The following is a 23950-nucleotide window of genomic DNA, read 5'->3' on the forward strand; positions in this document are numbered from 1 at the left end:
GACATTTTCAATTTTCTTAAACTCAAGAATATTTCTCTGAATACATTGATTAACAAACAGATCCAAACAAATGACTCAATCACTCAAGGTTTAATAGAAAAAAATATTTTATTTTCCCCTATTCACAAATTAAATAAAAAAAGGGATATATCCCACCTGCACCAAAGTTCAGCAAAAAATTGGATTTCGTGAGGCAATTAGTCCTAGAGGTATATGCATATCCCTAGTTTACCCTCCCACCCTCCCTCAGAGACACAGGGTGGGGGGGAAAGGTGCCATCCGCTAAATCGAGGGTCAAGGTCAGTCACATCCTGGTCCATCCAGTCACTCTGGGCAGTGCAATGAGTTCCCCAGTTACCCTCCCCTACATTAACCTAGAAAAGAAAAGAGGAATGGAAAATAAAAAGTTTAAAATCACGTTACAGAGCAACTAGTAACTTAAACAGAAACAAGTTACGGGTCAAAAGTGCTGTGAGAATCTGGATCAGAAGATATAGGAACATAATGTATCATCGTTTGTCAATGAGCTGGGTGTGTCATCATTTCCAGAAGGCAGGGGATTGGTTAACATGTTGGAGATGTTTGCTGGACATACCTAACAGGTCTGTTTCCTGTGTGGACCAGGGGGAATTTGGGTTAGACGCCGTAGCAGGCTGACAGACGCTCCTTCAACAGAGGGGGGAACTGCTCAGAGAACTGCTGCCAGTTCTCTTCTCCGACCTGGTCTTTGAAGCCACGAAGGATCTTGGAGAATAAAACAAATTAAAATAATTAATTTAAGAATGAGTTGAATCTGTTGCCAAGAAGCAACAACACCTCCATCTCAAACACGGAGCCTTTAAGTACGAGCCATATGAGGAGTGCATCATCTGGATCAGAAGATATAGGAACAAAATGTATCATTGTGTTTCAATGAGCTGGGTGTTTCATCATATCCAGATACTGGGCACTCGTTTTTACTGAAGGCAGAAATATCTATTAAAAATGATTTCTTCCTTACCCATTGATTCAGTCACTAAATGTAGTTAAATTACTACTTATGCATTTATCAAAGAAAGTGATTAATTTTTCACTGTTCGTTACTCATAATTTCATATTCAGATATGACTCACCATGGTCTTATAAAATGCTGCAACTGTGGTGACACTTCCTGCGGACAAACATAACCCAGTCTGCCAATTGTAATTGCTGCACAGAGGGAGAAAAGAAAAACAATACACGTCAGCTAATGTGTGACAATTAGACAACATCTAGCAGATACTCTGCATCTCTCAGGTTTTTAGCAGATTTAAAGTTAAGATTAAGACCAAAACATTAACATAACTCTTAAAAACCAACATTTTAAGTGTAACCGAAGCAGAGTTAATTTAACGTTAAGACCTAGAGGTCGGATATTCAAATATATTAGAAACCTGTAGGTCATTTTTTAGGTCACACAAGCAAATCTGTATAAAAGATAAATATAGCAAACACGGAGCCTTTAAGCACGAGCCATATGACAAGTGCAACATCTGGATCAGAAGATATAGGAACATAATGTATCATTGTGTGTCAATGAGCTGGGTGTTTCATCATTTCCAGAAGGCAGGGGATTGGTTAACATGTTGGAGATGTTTGCTGGACATACCTAACAGGTCTGTTTCCTGAGTGGACCAGGGGGAATTCGGGTGAGAAGCCTAAGCAGGCTGACAGATGCTCCTTCAACAGAGGGGGGAACTGCTCAGAGAACTGCTGCCAGTTCTCTTCTCCGACCTGGTCTTTGAAGCCATGAAGGATCTTGCAGAATACAAAAAAAGAATAGAATTTATTTAAGGTTGAAGTAACAACACCTCCATCTCAAACTCGGAGCCTTTAAGTACGAGCCATATGAGCAGTGCATCATCTGGATCAGAAGATATAGGAACAAAATGTATCATTGTGTTTCAATGAGCTGGGTGTTTCATCATATCCAGATACTGGGCACTCGTTTTTTCTGAAGGCAAATATATCTATTAAAATGATTTCTTCCTTACTCATTGAGTGTCACTAAATGTAGATTACGTAGTTAAATTACCACTTATGCATTTATCAAAGAAACTGATATATTTTTCAGTATTTGTTTATCCAGAATATGATATTCAGAAATGACTCACCATGGTCTTCTAAAATGCTGCAACTGTGGTGCCACTTCCTGCGGACAAACATAACCCAGTCTGCCAATTGTAATTGCTGCACAGAGGGAGAAAAGAAAACAACACGTCAACTAATGAGTGTGACCATTAGACAACATCTAGCTGATACTCTGCATCTCAGGTTTTTAAGCAGATTTAAAGTTAAGACCAAAACATTATATAAAAAAATAACTCTTAAGAAACATAATTTTAAGTGTTACCGAAGTAGTGTTAATTTAATGTTAGACCTAGATGTCTAATATTCTAATGCATTATAGAACTGAAGGCCATTTGTGAGGTCACAAGCAAATCTGTATACAAGATAAATATAGCAAACACGGAGCCTTTAAGTACGAGCCATATGACAAGTGCAACATCTGGATCAGACTAATAGGAAAACATAATGTATCATTGTGTGTCAATGAGCTGGGTGTTTCATCATATCCAGATACTGGGCACTCGTAATGCTGAATATATTTTTCAGCATTTGTTTATCCAGAATATGATATTCAGAAATGACTCACCATGGTCTTCTAAAATGCTACCGAAGTAGTGTTAATTTAATGTTAGACCTAAATGTCTAATATTCTAATGCATTATAGAACTGAAGGCCATTTGTGAGGTCACAAGCAAATCTGTATACAAGATAAATATAGCAAACACGGAGCCTTTAAGTACGAGCCATATGACAAGTGCAACATCTGGATCAGACTAATAGGAAAACATAATGTATCATTGTGTGTCAATGAGCTGGGTGTTTCATCATATCCAGATACTGGGCACTCGTAATGCTGAATATATTTTTCAGCATTTGTTTATCCAGAATATGATATTCAGAAATGACTCACCATGGTCTTCTAAAATGCTGCAACTGTGGTGCCACTTCCTGCGGACAAACATTACCCAGTGGTGCCACTTCCTGCGGACAAACATTACCCAGTCTGCCAATTGTAATTGCTGCACAGAGGGAGAAAAGAAAACAATACACGTCAACTATGAGTGTGACCATTAGACAACATCTAGCTGATACTCTGCATCTCAGGTTTTTAAGCAGATTTAAAGTTAAGACCAAAACATTATATAAAAAAATAACTCTTAAGAAACATAATTTTAAGTGTTACCGAAGTAGTGTTAATTTAATGTTAGACCTAGATGTCTAATATTCTAATGCATTATAGAACTGAAGGCCATTTGTGAGGTCACAAGCAAATCTGTATACAAGATAAATATAGCAAACACGGAGCCTTTAAGTACGAGCCATATGACAAGTGCAACATCTGGATCAGACTAATAGGAAAACATAATGTATCATTGTGTGTCAATGAGCTGGGTGTTTCATCATATCCAGATACTGGGCACTCGTAATGCTGAATATATTTTTCAGCATTTGTTTATCCAGAATATGATATTCAGAAATGACTCACCATGGTCTTCTAAAATGCTGCAACTGTGGTGCCACTTCCTGCGGACAAACATTACCCAGTCTGCCAATTGTAATTGCTGCACAGAGGGAGAAAAGAAAAACAATGCACGTCAACTATGAGTGTGACCATTAGACAACAGCTAGCTGATACTCTGCATCTCTCAGGTTTTTAAGCAGATTTAAAGTTAAGATTAAGACCGAAACATTACATTCAAAAATAACTCTTAAGAAACATAATTTTAAGTGTAACCGAAGTAGTGTTAATTTAATGTAAGACCTAGATGTCTAATATTCAAATGCATTATAGACCTGAAGGCCATTTGTTAGGTCACAAGCAAATCTGTATACAAGATAAATATAGCAAACACGGAGCCTTTAAGTACGAGCCATATGACAAGTGCAACACCTGGATCAGACTAATAGGAAAACATAATGTATCATTGTGTGTCAATGAGCTGGGTGTGTCATCATTTCCAGAAGGCAGGGGATTGGTTAACATGTTAGAGATGTTTGCTGGACATACCTAACAGGTCTGTTTCCTGTGTGGACCAGGGGGAATTCGGGTTAGACGCCGTAGCAGGCCGACAGACTCTCCTTCAACAGAGGGGGGAACTGCTCGGAGAACTGCTGCCAGTTCTCTTCTCCAACCTGGTCTTGAAGCCTTGAAGGATCTTGGAGAATAAAAAAAAAAAGAAGAAATTATTTAAGGTTGAATTGAATCTGTTGCCTAGAAGTATCAACACCTCCATCTAAAACACGGAGCCTTTAGGTACGAGCCATATGAGGAGTGCATCATCTGGATCAGAAGATATAGGAACAAAATGTATCATTGTGTTTCAATGAGCTGGGTGTTTCATCATATCCAGATAGTGGGCACTCGTTTTTTTCTGAAGGCAAATACATCTATTAAAAATGATTTCTTCCTTACTCACTGATTGCCACTTAATGTAGTTTAAGTAGTTAAATTACCACTTATGCATTTATCAAAAAATATATTTTTCAGCATTTGTTTATCCAGAATATGATATTCAGAAATGACTCACCATGGTCTTATAAAATGCTGCAACTGTGGTGCCACTTCCTGCGGACAAACATAACCCAGTCTGCCAATTGTAATTGCTGCACAGAGGGAGAAAGGAAAACAATACACGTCAACTAATGAGTGTGACCATTAGACAACATCTAGCTGATACTCTGCATCTCTCAGGTTTTTAAGCAGATTTGAAGTAAAGATTAAGACCAAAACATTACATAAAAAAATAACTCTTAAGAAACATAATTTTAAGTGTAACCAAAGTAGTGTTAATTTAATGTAAGACCTAGATGTCTAATATTCTAATGCATTATAGAACTGAAGGCCATTTGTGAGGTCATAAGCAAATCTGTATCCAAGATAAATATAGCAAACACGGAGCCTTTAAGTACGAGCCATATGACAAGTGCAACATCTGGATCAGACTAATAGGAAAACATAATGTATCATTGTGTGTCAATGAGCTGGGTGTGTCATCATTTCCAGAAGGCAGGGGATTGGTTAACATGTTGGAGATGTTTGCTGGACATACCTAACAGGTCTGTTTCCTGTGTGGACCAAGGGGAACTCGGGTTAGACGCCGTAGCAGGCTGACAGACGCTCCTTCAACAGAGGGGGGAACTGCTCAGAGAACTGCTGCCAGTTATCTTCTCCAACCTGGTCTTTGAAGTCATGAAGGATCTTGGAGAATATAAAAAAATAATAGAATTTATTTAAGGTTGAATTGAATCCGTTGCCTAGAAGTAACAACACCTCAATCCCAAACACGGAGCCTTTAAGTACGAGCCCATATGAGGAGTGCATCATCTGGATCAGAAGATATAGGAACAAAATGTATCATTGTGTTTCAATGAGCTGGGTGTTTCATCATATCCAGATAGTGGGCACTCGTTTTTACTGAAGGCAAATATATCTATTAAAAATGATTCCTTCCTTAATCGTTACCCATTGATTCAGTCACTTAATGTGGTTAAATCAGTTAAATTACTACTTATGCATTTATCAAAGAAAGTGATTTATTTTTCACCGTTTGTTTATTCAGAATATGATATTCAGATATGACTCACCATGGTCTTATAAAATGCTGCAACTGTGGTGCCACTTCCTGCGGACAAACATTACCCAGTCTGCCAATTGTAATTGCTGCACAGAGGGAGAAAAGAAAACAATACACGTCAACTAATGAGTGTGACCATTAGACAACATCTAGCTGATACTCTGCATCTCTCAGGTTTTTAAGCAGATTTAAAGTAAAGATTAAGACCAAAACATTACATAAAAAAATAACTCTTAAGAAACATAATTTTAAGTGTAACCAAAGTAGTGTTAATTTAATGTAAGACCTAGATGTCTAATATTCTAATGCATTATAGAACTGAAGGACATTTGTGAAGTCACAAGCAAATCTGTATACAAGATAAATATAGCAAACACGGAGCCTTTAAGTACGAGCCATATGACAAGTGCAACATCTGGATCAGACTAATAGGAAAACATAATGTATCATTGTGTGTCAATGAGCTGGGTGTGTCATCATTTCCAGAAGGCAGGGGATTGGTTAACATGTTGGAGATGTTTGCTGGACATACCTAACAGGTCTGTTTCCTGTGTGGACCAAGGGGAACTCGGGTTAGACGCCGTAGCAGGCTGACAGACGCTCCTTCAACAGAGGGGGGAACTGCTCGGAGAACTGCTGCCAGTTATCTTCTCCAACCTGGTCTTTGAAGCCATGAAGGATCTTGGAGAATATAAAAAAATAATAGAATTTATTTAAGGTTGAATTGAATCCGTTGCCAGGAAGTAACAACACCTCAATCCCAAACACGGAGCCTTTAAGTACGAGCCCATATGAGGAGTGCATCATCTGGATCAGAAGATATAGGAACAAAATGTATCATTGTGTTTCAATGAGCTGGGTGTTTCATCATATCCAGATAGTGGGCACTCGTTTTTACTGAAGGCAAATATATCTATTAAAAATGATTCCTTCCTTAATCGTTACCCATTGATTCAGTCACTTAATGTGGTTAAATCAGTTAAATTACTACTTATGCATTTATCAAAGAAAGTGATTTATTTTTCACCGTTTGTTTATCCAGAATATGATATTCAGATATGACTCACCATGGTCTTATAAAATGCTGCAACTGTGGTGCCACTTCCTGCGGACAAACATAACCCAGTCTGCCAATTGTAATTGCTGCACAGAGGGAGAAAAGAAAAACAATACACGTCAACTAACGAGTGTGACCATTAGACAACATCTAGCTGATACTCTGCATCTCTCAGGTATTTAGCAGATTTAAAGTAAAGATTAAGACCAAAACATTAACATAAAATAATTACTTTTAAGAAACATCATTTTAAGTGTAACCAAAGTAGTGTTTATTTAATGTAAGACCTAGATGTCTAATATTCTAATGTATTATAGACCTGAAGGTCATTTGTTAGGTCACACAAAAGCAAATCTGTATAAAAGATACATATAGCAGACACGGAGCCTTTAAGTACGAGCCATATGACAAGTGCAACATCTGGATCAGACTAATAGGAACATAATGTATCATTGTGTGTCAATGAGCTGGGTGTGTCATCATATCCAGATAGTGGGCACTCGTTTTTACTGAAGGCAAATATATCTATTTTAAAATATTTTAAGGCAGTCAAATACCCAAAGGGATAAAAATTTCTTTTTGGTGAGGTAACTCTTCATGCAGTCAGATGATTCACCCTTTACCATGATCCTTTGTTGGTTGTGTAATCGGACTGTGACTGTTAAACGAAATGCTCACCTCAAGCAGTGGGTAAAGATCCTTGTCCTCATCCTTCAGCTCATTCCGCTTGGCAATAAGGGGGGGCATCAACTTCTGAATAAACTCCTGAGAAATGAAAGAAAGTGATTAGATCTCTCTGCCGTTCTTATTTACTTCTTCATGAAATGGTAAGAAAAGACTTTAGCGAGACTGGAAAACACTAGCCACACTTCTCAGAATCAAAAATCATCCGCAACATGTATTCAGATTTCGAATGTCTGATGAGTGATCATCACGGAGTGTGGCGAGGCAGCAGTAGACATCTAGAACTAAGATAAGGTTTATCGTTATAAAACATGTCTCTCAGGTCAAGGGACTCACACTAAATACTATTATATATTGTTTGTGTAATTTACAGAAAACGAAAGCGTAAAACAAGTATCAGTGGTATCAATCTTCTCATCTAACTATTGGCTAATTAAGTAAATTTCCCAAAATGATGTCCCATTCTAAACTCATTTTTCTCACTACTGCTCCAATAGGGGCCAACTTAGACCTCCAACCCCTTTTAACAAATAGAAGAAATAAGAGCTTTCCCAGAATTTTTTGCACAGGCACTTACTTAGATTCTTGTGCTGGTACTTCCAGAAGGCAAAGACCAGCGTGTCCAGGATGAATCTCAGGTAGGGAACCAGCTCCGTACATGCCTCCTCCTCTAGGGTAGCAAACGGGCTAAGAGAAAACCAAGATGGAGGACATTAGTATTGAATCCTGTCAGCTAGTTCTACGGGTCAAGGAGCAACAAATGCAGGATGATCAGAGAACAATATGGGAACAAAGTGTATCATTGTTTGTCAATGAGCTGAGATTTAACCCACTAATGAGTCGATAAAATATGCAATGATCACTCCATAAAAACTGAGCAGTAACAACATCTAGTCTCTTCTGTCAGAGCTATTATTCACTGAGACTTACCCTCAGCAATGGCCTCGGGCACTAGGATGCCAGACTCCTTGACGACCCAGTCAGGGTGGAAAAGCAGGCCTTTCAGGAGGGGAAGGAGGTGTGGCAGCAGGTCATCACAGAACACATTGGCCAGCACATCCAGGTCTGCAGCAGAACACTTTCCTAGACACAAGAGGAAAAACCTCTATAAGATTGTTTTGCAACGTATCCACATATGAAAATAACTAGGAGTGTGAAGGAGCTCACCTGCAGGCAGCCTCTTGTTGCCGTTCAGGATGCGTTTCAAAAGCTGTCATGAGGGGTTCGAAGAAATTATCGGGGGGCTGGGAGACCACCCAATGTGCATAGTGACTCAGGGTCCAACAGGTTAATGGAGCGCACCAGGGCCTTCTTGTCGCAAAGACATCAGCTGACATTTAAAATTTTGAAAGCTCAAGAATATTTCTCCGAATCCAAACAAATGACTCAATCACTCAAGGTTTAATAGAAAAAAAACGTTTATTTTCCCCTATTCACAAAAATTAAATAAAAAGGGATATATCCCACCTGCACCACAGTTCAGCAAAAAATGGTACTACATCAAATTCAATTGCCAGCCTTTATATGAGATTGAAACAAGTTATGAATTAAGTTTTCCACATTCTTCCCTAAGGTATGCACCAAGCACCGACTCGCCTTCAGTCCGACCACATCAAATTTGATATAAACAAATGGTCCGCTATAAAACAACGAAAACAAATTATTCTTTAAATAAAAAGAACAAAAAAAAAACTTTTAAAGTCCAAAACAATTTGTGCACTGGAGCACAAAAATAAAAAAAATAAATAAATAAAACTTAACGGTCACATACACATCAAAATAAAAAAAAAAGTAAAAAAAGAAAGAAAAAGAAACTAAAAATAACCTGTGGACAAACTTGCATTTAAATTTTATTCTGTAGCGTAGTGTATCACAACATAGTGAGGAGAGGTAAAGCCTTTTTCTCCAATTCTTTGTGGCACAGGAGCATCTGGCCTGCCCCTGATGAAAGAGTGGCCACCTCACGTCAAAACACTCGCCTACCAGTTAAACCTAGAGTCGCCCGTCAGTATTCAGCCTAAAGGGGCATTACGGCTTAGAAAAGTGGTCACGAATGGAAACGCTGCTGCATCAACTTCTGCAACATGTGCGCTTCAACAAAAAAAAAAAAAATCGAAGATCCGTTTCATTTGTTGAGGAAAAATCCAACGTTAATGCTGATTTATTAAAATACACAACCAGTCACTTTTAGGGAAATTCTTTTTTCTAAAATATAAATCGGGCAGGTATCCATTTCAGTATTTCCCATAAGTCTTCAGCTTAGACTTTTGAGCACCCTGACCAACCGTGTGAATTGGCAGGTAAACGATTCTCCCACTGGCCACATCGAACCCAGGCATGACTCAAACCACGCCCTGTGCTTCACTTCAGAGTAGGGCTGGTGCAAATTACATCTAAGCAGTTACTCGCTTACACACCGTTCTAGTAAAACACCAACAGGCAAGCAGCCATACACACTTACATTACAACCGTCCACTATGGACAATGACAAAAGATAAAGCTGGATAAAGACCACCACTCTCTCACATAAGCTTACCAGTGTCAGGGGAGAACTATTAGGACTCGGTCAGTGTATTCCCAGACATATCCTACACAGTATCAACGGGTGAAAGGTATGGCAACAACAATCACTTGTTAGATCACAAGCTGGAGAAGTACCTTATTAGTCCAGCTGTGAATTGTGTTGCCATTGACAAAGCTCTTATACAGTCGATCCCTCCAAAGGGACCCGTTACAAAATGGCTAAAAAAGGAGCAAGACTCATCGAGAAGCATGCAATGGTCATGACACGGAGAAGCTTTGACGACTCAAACAGCTGCGGTTTAAGAAAAGAAGCTGTGATGAAAATGTCGGGGACATCCTATAACACAAGTATTAATTGACAGGTGCACTGGGACGTGAATTCAAAATACTGTAATCAAGATTTCTCCCTCTTAAATCCTATTCCATCCATCTTAGAAGGGGCTACATTATAAAACTATGTTAAGAGGCCTCAAGTCAAACCTAGTCATTTTATCATTGCTTAACATTATGCTTACTTTAGCAAGCCATTAACAGTTTTTAAAATTACTTATCAAAAAAACCTATACCTCAAGATCAGTATTTCATTACTGTATGCCTTAAAAAGGTGAAATTCAACATTTCTTACAAAAGAAAAAGTGCATTTATATCAGTAATTCGTTCTTGGTGGTGATGTCTTATCGCTCTCATTAAGTTGATTTTGTATATTCTCTAAAAACGAAGCAGCAGCAGAAAGGATTCTTGACTTTGCCTACAGTACTTGAAGGGTGATTCTTCAAATCATCAGACCCCAGCTGATTCCTGTATTGATCTACCTATAGTTGGTCATCACACACATGTAGCCTCCATTTAACTATCGTGGACATTGTTCAGGGGATGGGTATGAACGCGAGGATGAAGATAACCAAGCACCTGACAACTTCAAATTTCGGCAGCGCCCCTACACTGACAACGCAATAAATCCAAGAGAACAACAGTCATTGACTCAAACATGCGTCACGTCAGAGGTGATCATTTGTCATGCAACAACTTGGTACAACGGTGGTAAAACCTTAGAGGACAGACCTACTGCAACTTTTTTTCCTCAAGTGAGGGAGAAAAAGGAACATGTGAGTCACCAGGAAGTAAGCAACCAAGGGAAGAGGAGGGAAATTAAATTCAGCTAAATGTACATGTGAAAAGAGAATAAGACCCATGTATATGCACACAAAATGGTTTATGCAATTTTGCCGTAAAGGCGAAAATAATTGTGCACATCTCCTGCATCGTTACATAGTAAAAGCATGTTTGTTTTTGTTGAGCCTCTTGCACGAGCCTGTTCAAACGCATCTACATCTGTGAGTTTCTACCGACTACGTGCATTGTGGTATTTGGGACTGTGGCACCCTATGCTGGTTCAGATAAATCCTTATTATGTACCTATCTGCCACCCCCCTCCCCTCCCAGCCGTCATCTATCTTAACAGAATAATCAAATTGAGGAGGGGGAGGTCAAAGCCAGCCCCTATTTTGCCCTCAACTACCGAGGATCCCTGCGGTGCTGTTGGCGAAAGTCACTTTTGAGCGTGTTTGGATTTCGTGAGGCGTTTAGTCCTAGAGGTATATGCATATCCCCAGTTTACCCTCCCACACCCACCACCCTCCTCCCACCCTCCCTCAGAGACACAGGGTGCGGGGGAAAGGTGCCATCCGCTGAATCGAGGGTCAAGGTCAGTCACATCCCTCCAGCTCGTTTTCCCCCCAAGATCTGGGCAGTGCAATGAGTTCCCCAGTTACCCTCCCCTACATTAACCTGGAAAAGAAAAGAGAGGAATGGAAAATGAAAAATTTAAAATCTCGTTACACAGCAACTAGTAACTGAAACAAGTTAGGGGTCAAAAGTGGTGTGAGAATCTGGATCAGAAGATATAGGAACATAATGTATCATCATGTGTCAATGAGCTGGGTGTGTCATCATTTCCAGAAGGCAGGGGATTGGTTAACATGTTGGAGATGTTTGCTGGACATACCTAACAGGTCTGTTTCCTGTGTGGACCAGGGGGAATTCGGGTTAGACGCCGTAGCAGGCTGACAGACGCTCCTTCAACAGAGGGGGGAACTGCTCGGAGAACTGCTGCCAGTTCTCTTCTCCGACCTGGTCTTTGAAGCCATGAAGGATCTTGGAGAAAACAAAAAATAAAATAATTTATTTAAGAATGCGTTGAATCTGTTGCCAAGAAGTAACAACACCTCCATCTCTTTAGGGTACAACAAAGCAACTGAATGCTAAACCTAATTCGCATTTTTTTTCTGGCACAGCGGCCATAAATTAATATATTCATAATCTATTTCTAGTAGCTTTTGAGTGCCCCATGTGGATCAGAAGATATAGGAACAAAATGTATCATTGTGTGTCAATGAGCTGGGTGTTTCATCATATCCAGATACTGGGCACTCGTCCTCGTTTTTTTACTAAAAGCAAATATACCCATTATAAATTATTCTTACCTTCCCCATTGAGTGTCACTTAATGTAGTTCAGTTATTACTTCTGCATTCATTGAAGTTAAGTTATAATTCATTTAAGTTTGTACTTCCTTCACTGTATATCTCGGCTAGCACGGGATTTGAGTATATATCTCCAATTCTACAAAATAACTAGACAGAGCTGCTGACTAAATGATAAGTTAATAAAAGCAGGTTAAAGTTAATCATCATCACCTTATAAAACATGTCTCTCAGGTCGTCCTTGGGGCTGACCCACGAAGCCACAGCGTCGCAGAAGAAAATGAAGTCCTGGATAGAAAAGACTTGTTAATTCAACACTCACTGAAGCAGCGCTCTCCTGTCCAACCCCTGCAGTCCCAACAGCTTCATACCACATCCCCTCACCTGCACCACTCCTGCGGGGTTGACGCCGATCATTACACAGATTCCCCGAAAAGCGGAGTCCTTCTCCTCGTTATCTCTGATATTCCTCAGCGACGTGCACCTGAGAGTGGGTACAATAACAACACAATAGATTATTGATCTTACACTTTTTTAATTGATCCCTGCACACATGTTAACCTATTTACAATGAATATGGCAATTGGGAACTGTGCAACCTGTAAGAGTTTGAGCCCATATGAGGAGTGCATCATCTGGATCAGAAGATATAGGAACAAAATGTATCATTGTGTTTCAATGAGCTGGGTGTTTCATAATATCCAGATACTGGGCACTCGTTTTTTTACTGAAGGCAAATGTATCTACTAAAAATGATTCCTTCCATATCCATTGATTAAGTCACTAAATGTAGTTAAAGTAGTTAAATGACTACGTGTGCATTTATCAAGGAAAGTGATTTATTTTTCACCGTTTGTTTACTCATAATATGATATTCAGATATGACTCACCATGGTCTTATAAAATGCTGCAACTGTGGTGCCACTTCCTGCGGACAAACATAACCCAGTCTGCCAATTGTAATTGCTACACAGAGGGAGAGAAGAAAAACAATACACATCATCAATGAGTGTGACCATTAGACAACATCTAGCTGATACTCTGCATCTCTCAGGTTTTTAGCAGATTTAAAGTAAAGATTAAGACCAAAACATTACATAAAAAATAGCTCTTAAGAAACATAATTTTAAGTGTAACCAAAGTAGTGTTAATTTAACGTTAAGACCTAGATGTCTAATATTCTAATGTAATATAGACCTGAAGGACATTTGTTAGGTCACACATAAGCAAATCTGTATAAAAGATAAATATAGCAGACACGGAGCCTTTAAGTACGAGCCATATGACAAGTGCAACATCTGGATCAAACTAATAGGAACAAAATGTATCATTGTATGTCAATGAGCTGGGTGTTTCATCATTTCCAGATAATTGGCACTTGTATTCAGTGAAGGCAACCATACAAGACAAAATAAAAAAATGACTTAAAAACCAACATTTTAAGTGTAAACGAAATAGTGTTAATTTAACGTTCAGACATAATGTCAAACATTTTAATGGAGACCTGAAGGCCTTGAATTCAGATAATTACATGTTAGACCTTTAAGACCCCCAGAAACCCTGATTTGTACCTGTGTTTTCCAACAGAGTCTTGGGTGTGTTGGGTCTATTGATGATCTCTACTAAGTTTGGCAGGACCATGCCCACATACGGCTGCATCTCCGCACCTAGATACACACAACAGGGATAGAGCATATCATTAGTGACATGACCTGAATAGTTTGAACTTCAGCCAATCATTTTGCAGCGAATTTCAACACATCTGACAGGAAAATTATTTAGATTTTTGCACTCTTTGGTCGAAAAAGACGACTGGTTCGCAGGTGTCCCTACGCTCACCTGGACAATCCCCTGTTTGCTGCTTGACACCTGTGCCTGTAAGGATACCACACAGAGTGTCACTGGGATGACTGGATCACGCGCAATGACGCCGGAAAAGCATGCGAGCACACACACGCTCACCCAATGCACAAGCATAAGAAGGCTGAATCTAGTGTTTCAACAAACCCACGTTCACATTCAGGAAACCTTAACTAAAAATGCCTTTAATTGTCTGAAAGAAAGATCTACCAGTTGCCAAAAAAACAGTTAGTGAGTAACGGAAGGAGGAGGCAGTGCTGTATGCACAGACCTGCTGACCAAGTTGCATTTGTTGGGTCACACACAAGCAAGTAGTGTTAATTTAACGTAAGACCTAGATGTCTAATATTCTAATGTATTAAAGACCTGAAGGTCATCTGTTAGGTCACAAGCAAATCTGTATAAAAGATAAATATAGCAAACACGGACCCTTTAAGTGCGAGCCATACGACAAGTGCAACATCTGGATCAGACTAATAGGAACATAATGTATCACTGTGTGTCAATGAGCTGGGTGTGTCGTCATATCCAGATAATTGGCACTTGTATTCAGTGAAGGCAACCATTTGTTAAAAAACAAAACAAAAAGATAAAACGTGTGACCTGCTTTCTCACCCATTTGCATGGCGATCTCACCAATGGCCCAGGTGGCGTTGTTACACACAGAGATGAATTCTGGGTTCAGGTTGAGCCCCAAGATCGGCATGAACTCAGCTGGAGGGAGAACACAAACACACTGCTTACAACACAGTCACTTACACCCAATTCAACTATTTTACAACCTCCCATCTGTGAAGCCACTGCACCATCTACGGTTTAATATTAACAGGTGAAACAATCAATCAGATCTGAGTGCTCCCCCAGACAGTACAGGAGAGGTGATGCAATAAATTGCTCAATGCGGAGGTGAAGCACACTCACCGATACAAGGCTTCACATGGACAAAGCAGGCTTTAGTTAGATCACCCAACAGAGCAAACGAGCTTTGCCTCACTTCAGGCATTGTGTCCTGCACAAAAAAAAACACACCACATGTTTTATACTATGTGTTACCTGATGCATACCTTTGCTTGCATTTTTTTGTATCCGTCAGAAAAACATGGCAACAAATAAGGAAAACACGCTGTTATACCTGCATGCACTGGAAAAGGAGAGTCATAATGTTGGAGCGGGAAACCAGCTGTTCCACATTCCCCCCCAAACCCTCAGCTAGGCCACTCAGCAGATCCAAGGCAACGATCATAAAATCTTTGTCAGGAGCCTCGTACTGGTCTGGATGCTGGTTGTACATCTGTGCAGACACGACAAAAAAGGTTCAATGTCTCTCCTTCAAGTCTCGAGAAGAAAAAATGCACAACCTATTTACTATGCGCATGATCTCACCATAGCCTGAGCTAGTGTCTTCTGGACTAGAGTGACACAGCGCTGGTAGACAGGCTCACAGTAAGGCAAAAAGCCGCTCTGCAGAGCAGTGGCTACCGATGATAAACACTGGAAGAAACACAAAGATGAAAAATTACATGAAGGCAGCCAAATACCCAAAGGGATTCAAATATATTTTTGGTCAGGTGACACTCTTCATGCATTAGATGATTCACCCTTTACCATGATCCTTTGTTATTTGTGTAATCGGACTGTGACTGTTAAATAACTAAATGCTCACCTCTAATAGTGGGAAAAGATCCTTGTCCTCATCCTTCAGCTCATTCCACTTGGCAATAAGGGGGGGCATCAACTTCTGAATATACTCCTGAGAAATGAAAGGAAGTGATTAGATCGCTCTGCCATTCTTATTTACTTCTTAATGAAATGGTAAGAAATGAAAAACTGTAGCAAAGACTTTAGCGAGACTGGAAACCAACAACCACCTTTGAATAACTTCATACCATTTTTATTGTTAAATCTCCATTAAACCTGTCCTGTGTCATTGGGAATATCATTTAGTCAAAACTGTAAGTCAATGATAGGTCAGTTATCGGCTGATCAACTCGCACGAGTGCTGCCGAATTGGCATCTACACTGTCTTGAGTGGGAAAATTGTGTAGAAACAAATTGCCTTCCTTCCTATAACCACAAAACACTAGCCACACTTCTCAGAATCAAAAATCATCCGCAACATGTATTCAGATTTCGAATGTCTGATGAGTGATCATCACGGAGTGTGGCAAGGCAGCAGTAGACAGAGAACTAAGATAAGGTTAATAGTTATAAAACATGTCTCTAATTATTATTTATGTAATTTACAGAAAACCAAAGCGTAAGGCAAGTATCAGTCGTATCAATCTGCTCATCCAACTCTTCGACAATTAAGTAAATTTCCCCAAATGATGCCCCAATTCTAAACTTGATTTAAGACCTTTCCCAGATGTTTTGCACAGGAACTTACAGGCTGATTGAGGTGGTGACCCACTGAGTCTGCCAGAGTTCCTATGGCATCGTAGAGGATGAGGAGATTCTTGTGCTGGTACTTCCCGAAGGCAAAGACCAGCGTGTCCAGGATGAAGCTCAGGTAGGGAACCAGCTCCGTACATGCCTCCTCCTCTAGGGTGGCAAACGCGCTAAGAGAAAATCAAGATGGAGGACATTAGTATTGAATCCTGTCATCTAATTTAACTGGTCCAGGAGCAATACATGCAGGATGTGGATCAGAGAACAATATGGGAACAAAGTGTATCATTGTTTGTCAATGAGCTGTTATTTTCATCCAATCCAAATACGAAGAGCACAAGGAGTGTGAAGCAGCTCACCTGCAGGCAGCCTCTTGCACCCTCTTGTTGCCATCCAGAATGCGTTTCAGAAGCTCTGTCATGAGGGGTTTGAGGAAGGAATCGGGGGGCTGGGAGACCACCCAATGTGCATAGCGACTCAGGGTCCAACAGGCAATGGAACGCACCAGGGCCTTCTTGTCGCAAAGACACTGGATGAGGTGGGGGATCAACTCCGGCAGGTAGGGCACCATGCCCTGCATGCAGCCTGAGCCATAGGAAGAGGCAATTATTGTCATGTGTTTTATCGCAGACATATTACTGTAGTTGCATGATTCTACCTAATTTTGTTTTTCTGAATAGTTAGATTTTTGTAAGAGCCATTTGTTTACTAGCAACCTTAAAGATAGCACATGCATGTTTGGATGATAATGTGTGGAGCCTTACCCTCAGCAATGGCCCCGAGCACCAGGATGCCAGACTCTTTGACGACCCAGTCAGGGTGGAAAAGCAGGCCTTTCAGGAGGGGAAGGAGGTGTGGCAGCAGGTCGTCACGGAACACATTGGCCAGCACATCCAGGGCTGCAGCAGAACACTTTCCTACACCCAATAGAAAACCTCTTTAACAACATTGAGCGGATGTTTTCTTCAAACTGCTCTCAAGGCAACATCCGATGGTTAAAACTACGAAACATCTTGGGGAAGTTTCTACTTAAATTAAAATGTGTGTAAAACCTAGAGAAAGATAGATGAAAAAGCTTGTTATGATATGCAAAGTATAGGAGATGAATTTAGACTCGGTTTAAACAAAAAAGGTTTAAAGAGAGCATCACTGTAGCTTTATTTGTCCTTGACTTACGCAGGTTCCAGTCCGACAGTGTGTCGTCATCGTCGTCATCGTCATCTTCAATGTCCTCATTCTCCTCTCCCTCCCCCCCTTCGTGCTGCAAGGTGACAGTGCGGGACTTGTGGAACCGGGGCTTGATGTCCTGATCGCTGTCTGGTACTGCTTCGTCCTCCTCCACATCACCCTGGACAGACGCACACAATTTCTACTTCAGCTGCACGGCACCTTCATCATACGTAGACACTGATTTCAAACTGCACTAGGGCCGGTTCTAAATCATCTTCCTTATTGAACGATGTATTTGTTTTGGAATTTCCATCTCAAATTATTTACTATGAGTTAATAATAATTAATAACTATGAGACTGGCTTTCAGTCAAAGAGGGAATGGCATATTTCGGCAGGTGTTGTATAGCGGGGCAAGAACAAAAAGAGAGCTCACCTTTAACAGTATAATGTCGATCTCCGAGTACTTCATCCCATTCACCAAGATTGGTATCAGTCTATATTTAAAGGGAGGGAAGAATAAAGATTAGTTTTGGAATAAACTGTAGAAAAAAGTTTATGCGTTGGTTATTTATCAAATTAAATCATCTTAATCATGGACAGAAGTTCTACTTACTGCACAAGGTGTCCAGACAGCATCTCCTTACAGATGGGCTGCTCAGCTAGAGTTAACCAAAATTCGCAGGCCTCAAGGGACACATTCTCATCGGGGTCCTGGGTCCGCTGCAGCATGTACTGTAAGAGATGAAGAAAACCCCATGTTTCGGACTCATTGATAACAGTGGGAAAAGAGAAAAATACCAGGGACAGTTTGCAGAGACAACTGGTAAATCTGGATCAGATATTTTAGGAACATAAGGTATCATTATAAATCAATGAGCTGGGATTGTCATCATGTCCAGATGCCAAAAGACTTTTTACGTGGAAGTACAAAGAGTGCGCAGCTGAGCTTACCTGGATGATGCTGTGCATGTGGGGGATGAGGCGGTCGATGCGGACCTCCAGTAGCATGACCAGGGCTCGGCACACATTCTTTCGAACCTCTGAGTCCTCGTCTGCTGCCAGCGCAAAAAGGCTCTAGAGGAGGAGAGAAGGAACACGACGAGAAAGATATTTAATGTGAGAGATTGGTGCTGGAGTGTACGGACAAGGGAAATTAAAAAAAAAGTTCTAATATATTATTCAAGAACAACCCGATTGATGTCATTTTTCCAACTCAGCTTACCTCTATGAAAGTATCTACGTTGTCCATTAGGGCCTGAGCTCTCCCAATGATGAACTGGTTCACGCAGGCGATGGCATGGGACCTGAAGGGATGACAGAGAATTTGATCAATCCAGTGGACCGTGTTTTTCAACCGTTCTTTTAAAAAAATTGGTCATTACAAATATTTACTTTAAACAGGGAAAGTTGGACAATTTAATTTTACACATTGTAGTTTATATTTCATAAAAATAAATGAAACAAGGTAGAACACTGTGGGTGAAAAGATGTAGGGATACATTTCTTTGTAGAATTTTTTTTTAAAAAGCTCGTTAGAAACTAAAATCAATTTCAATGTGGCCAAAATGACGAACTAGCATCAGTGAGGCTCAATTAATGCTTCATTCTTTCTGAATGGATAAAATATCACATACAGTGCATCATTGACCAAATCCTGCTAGGAATCAATACAACTCTTACTAAATAATATTTTTTCAGTGAAAGGGGTAAACGTGAAATATCTGGGTCAGACAGTATGAATACAAACACCTTCACTGTAAGTCAGATGTTGGTTTTATCTTCACGCCCAGTTGTTAACAGCAGACTACACTGAGAAATGACTCCCGTTTTCTGTCCTGTACCTGATTTTGGGGCTGCAGTGCTTGAAGAACTGAAGGAACTTAGGTATCATGATGTTGAGGGGTCTGTTCAGAGCGTCGCTGTCCAGCAGCTCAGACGAGTCCTCGCAGATCTTCTGCAGTGCTCCAAACGAGCCCTGAGACACGGACATACATAGAGAGGCTGTCAAATCAAACGCAAACATACAGGGACACAGAGGAGAGAATGAGACTGCATCAGAAAATCAAACGTGAGCATGAGCACTGAATTTACTGCAGACATCAATTACACCATAGTTTTCAAAGAAATTGGGTAGTTACAAAGGCTTAAGATTTATCTAAACAAGAGTATTCTCACACTTAGTATTGGTCGTTCAGAGATTCAACTAATAATTTCAATTCTCATTTTAAAAATTAAAAGGATTTCTTTGATTGTAGCACAATCATGAAACTGAGTCATGTCTTATTAACAGTGAGATGTGCTCTTCTATCACTAATGTCTGACCATTCTCTTTATTAGTTACTTGTACATACATACATACTCCATATAAAAAAAAGTTTGAGTTTGGGAACCTCATGTAATTCTCTGCATGACTCGACCCACACATTCAACCTGGGCACAGATCTCATCTTCCAGAATAAGTTATTACACCTCTATGGATGCGCAAGGCTTTGAAGTAAGTGTCAGTGTTTTTTTTCCACTGCAAAAATAAAAGAATAATCATATATTAAGGTAAGTGCAAACCTCGCAGGTGTTGTAGTCTTCCGAGTTGAGCAAGTTGCAGAGCTGTGGCAGTAGTTCAGGCCACGTCTGTAGCTCTCCCTTGGAGGCAATAGTAGTGATGAGGATGCCTAGAGGTGAAAAGGTTGGGCACAAGAAATCCAACTTCAGATAGAATCATAATTAAAAGGATGACAAGCAGTTTTCTTTGCAGCAGCTCTGGATCAGACAGTATGAATACAAATACCTTCACAGATACTCAGGTGATTTAATTGTAATCATCTCCAGGTGGAAACAGATAAGGAGCACTTGGGGTGATGGAGTGTAGCATTCACTACACACATCGACGACAATAAATACAAACTCACCAATGGTGGCACGAATGAGCGGCGATGGGTCGCCGATGTTGTTGAGACATTCCTGCTTGATGAATTCAGCAACAGTCGGGGGGAAATTCTGGTAGTGGGCTTTAACATTGTTCTTCAGAATCAGCCCACTCAGAGAGCGAGTTGGCTCATCTGAACAGAAGGTGCAAAATAAAGAGGAAATATGTCAATCAATGTGTATCTTGAAAGGATGTCCCGATATTAGATTTTCTTGTTTAGATACAATTTCAAACAATTCAGGGTAATGAACTATTGATTACTTTTAACAACTCTAATGTTCCCCTTTCCTGTTTTAAAATATGTACGATTCATTATGTGGAATAGTAGGCAATGTAATCATGCAACTACACATTTCCTCTAATCACCAACATTTATTTTTGCTTGTGTAAATGTTTATTATTTTGTTTTGGACCATTAATACAGTTTATTCTGATTGACTGAGAAGATATGTTATATAGGATACATACTGACACCGTATGAATGGAAAGGGTTGAGAGGTTGGATCAGCTCTTAGCCAAATTTATGTAAATTATACTATTCAACAATATGTGATTGTCACCCTTTACCCCTCCAGCATCATCCCTCAGTCAGTGGCTGCATAGATCAGACACATTTGGAGGGGCTAAACAGGTTTGGCTACTCACCTTCAGTTTTGAGGCGTGTGAGGACAAAGATGAGATAGTTGTTGAAGTCGGGGAACTGGTTGAGTTGTTCAAGTTTCTGTCATGAAAGTTAAGGACTTTTTCACTGTAGAACTTTCAACTTCAACAATCCAACTTTTGTTCTCTATGCCAACTCTTGTTTTTCAGTTGCACACTGGGAAAAGGATGAAGAACAATGTTTGTCTGTACATGTAATCTGCAGTTTCCCACAATATTTTTCTATTTGCATAAGTCGATTTTCAGTCAACTAAAGACTTTTGTGGAATTTTTATTACCTCCACCAGGACAGGTTATTTTCACTTTTGTGAATTCCTAAAGAAATAATGCAGAGATCACGATGAAATTAATAAGTCTTACATTGATTGTTATATGTATGAACAGGTCAAATCTGGTGCAGACACAGGTGAGGATCCTGACCTATGATTTATTATTCATGTAAATGCAACACAGTGGCCAATGGAATATATAACTCCTGGGCACCCACAGAAAAAAATCCTCAACCTGTGGACTGTACTCTGCAAGCACAGGTCAACACTGCATCGGCATTAACACTTCACAAACTAGTAAAACATCTCTTGAGACCGCCCGGCCACGCTGTAGTAGGATACTTGTTGGACAGCTCTCTGCGTGACTGTGTTAGGCGACTGCGAGTCTTTGAGCAGTTGGAGGACCTGTTGAAGTCCCTGCTCATCTGGCTGCCACTCCATCCTGAAAGACAAGAAGAACAAATGAATCCACACACTCAATTGGGCCCGTTTGTTAATTTACATACATTAACAAGTGGTCTCCGGATCAGACAGTATGAATACAAACACCATCAGGGGTAATCAGATGTTTTTTTGAATGCATCATCTCCAGAGGCCACATGTAAGGTTAGGAAATCTAAAAGGCATAATTAAAATTGAATTACAGAATATAAACAGGAGGAAAATCTGACACGCTTGTACATTGAGATTCGTTATTATTCCAGCCGATTATGTGCTAATATCGTTAGTATAAGTAGTTATGATATATTGTGTATTGCTGTTTTCTTGCGCTTGTACATTGAGATTCGTTAATATTCCAGATGATTATGTTGTATTATCGTTAGTATTAGTAGTTACGATATATTGTGTATTGCTGTTTTATTGTCGTACCTTTTTAACTTTGTAATGAACTTTGCACTTCGCCTTCTTTTATGGGAGGTTATAAAGTTTGAAATATCTTTGGTAATAACTGGGAGGCCTTTTTCCAACCAGTCCCCGCAGTGCATTGCTAAAATGGCCTTTTGTCAAAGTTAGATAAGTTGAGTTTTTCTTTTTTCAACCCATGTGCCGAATGGCCGGGGGGCAAAGGGAGCAGGCCAGAGGCAGCATGTGTTCAGACGAGGGAGCACAAAGGTTCCACCACAGTTTGGGGTTGGGGGGGAATTGGCTTGTGGTACAAAAACGAGGACATTAGTTAAGACGACCGGCTGGAATCTCCGTGAACCGGCTTAACCAGTGCAGAGTTAATCCGGCCCCCACCCCCACGTCCAAACCCGGAGCTGCGGAGCACGTGGGGCCGACCCCGTCACGACTGAGCACGGCCCTGGCGTGGGGAGAGGGGGTCGTGTCCACCCGTGGTTGGACGGAAAGTGGGGCAAGTTTAGCCGAGAAGCGTTTAAGTCCGTCCCCCCCTTTCTCGGTAGTTGGGGGATAAATGTCCTCGAGTGAAGTTTGAGCAGAAACAACCTCGACGGAGGAAACCAGTCATCGACACAAACCCGGCTCCGGGCGAACAACCCAGATAGTTTCCCCGCTAACTCCACTTCGGCTGCCATTCACACTTCCCCGTAGTTATATCTCATAATTCATCGGTTTATTACGTCACGTTTTGTGGACTTTACAACCGGCGGAGTTGCCCTTCTTCTCACTCGGGCCTGCTCCGCACTGCACTCCTGAGCCTGGGTGTTTCCAGGGCGCCCGGCACGGGAAACCACCGCAAAAACACAGTTTCCTCCCCGAAATGAGGCCACTGACCGAGGAATCCTGTTAGAGAAAGATACCACCCGAGTACTCGTGTGCGACATCGTGGTTAAAATAACTCTGGCAGCCAAAGAGAAGCCGTAAACCCGGGGAACACGTTTTCGCAAGCTGGTGTTAGCCGCTAAGTCGCCCGGCCAGTGTCTGACGACGGTGCTAATGCTAACAGCCAGGCTAATGCTACATAACGGTGACTTAAACTCGCTTTATCGGACCAACGAGCCCGATCGGGCGGGTGAATCGACGCGATCCGCCGCTAAACAAGACCCACGGATGTACTGTACCTACAATATCGAGTTGAAAGGTGGATTTTCGGGACTGGGCCGCTCTTCTTCCCCTCTTCTTCGTAGCGGTTCCTCCGGTTCAAATGAGCACGCCGATTGCAACTGACCTATGGCGGCTTCCGTGGGACCCACTTTTCGCTAACTACGCGAGATCTCAGAACGTGTTCGCTTTTTTTTTTTGCCTTCACATTTACATATTACCATAAATGAGTTTAGAACCCACAGATAAACCACAAATAACAATGTCA

General features: G+C 40.7%; 1 protein-coding gene and 1 non-coding gene across 6 annotated transcripts; both read right to left on the reverse strand.

The window, feature by feature from the left end:
- Positions 1-89: 89 nt before the first annotated feature.
- LOC133022549 (transportin-2) lies at positions 90-23787 on the reverse strand. Of its 5 annotated transcripts, XR_009683018.1 has the most exons (34): positions 23707-23787; positions 22024-22123; positions 21398-21473; positions 20736-20885; positions 20392-20498; positions 19671-19804; positions 19052-19133; positions 18781-18903; positions 18443-18561; positions 18263-18323; positions 17834-18005; positions 17422-17574; positions 17017-17242; positions 16656-16827; positions 15933-16019; positions 15653-15760; positions 15402-15560; positions 15191-15278; positions 14885-14983; positions 13981-14076; positions 13300-13375; positions 6731-6806; positions 6196-6344; positions 5674-5749; positions 5139-5287; positions 4617-4692; positions 4097-4244; positions 3575-3650; positions 2999-3107; positions 2133-2208; positions 1628-1776; positions 1113-1188; positions 596-744; positions 90-374 (listed from the first exon to the last, which is right to left on the reverse strand). XR_009683018.1 is itself a non-coding variant. In XM_061089368.1 (25 exons), exons 2-24 carry the CDS (start codon positions 22120-22122, stop codon positions 11974-11976), a joined length of 2670 nt encoding a protein of 889 aa, XP_060945351.1. In that variant the 5' UTR covers position 22123; positions 23707-23787; the 3' UTR covers positions 11585-11715; positions 11933-11973. The 5 variants fall into 5 exon arrangements, 1 of the variants encoding a protein (XP_060945351.1); XR_009683019.1 differs by lacking the exon at positions 5139-5287; XR_009683021.1 differs by lacking the exon at positions 1628-1776.
- On the reverse strand, positions 19551-19619 carry LOC133023864 (small nucleolar RNA SNORD41). The gene has a single exon (XR_009683087.1). It is a non-coding gene; the product is annotated as a small nucleolar RNA SNORD41 (small nucleolar RNA).
- Positions 23788-23950: the final 163 nt, after the last annotated feature.

The sequence above is a fragment of the Limanda limanda genome, chromosome 17 (assembly GCF_963576545.1).
Source record: "Limanda limanda chromosome 17, fLimLim1.1, whole genome shotgun sequence".
Classification (NCBI taxonomy): domain Eukaryota; kingdom Metazoa; phylum Chordata; class Actinopteri; order Pleuronectiformes; family Pleuronectidae; genus Limanda; species Limanda limanda.

Bases quoted from the DNA above. Each gene is read 5' to 3' on its own strand.
- LOC133022549 (XM_061089368.1), bottom strand. From the start codon at position 22,122: ATGGAGTGGCAGCCAGATGAGCAGGGACTTCAACAGGTCCTCCAACTG. The intron at 17,575-17,833 runs GTAAGTCAAGGA...TATTGGGTGTAG, and splicing joins ACTGTCGGACTGGAACCTGC to GAAAGTGTTCTGCTGCAGCC. The intron at 17,243-17,421 runs GTAAGGCTCCAC...CCTATGGCTCAG, and splicing joins GCTCGGGGCCATTGCTGAGG to GCTGCATGCAGGGCATGGTG.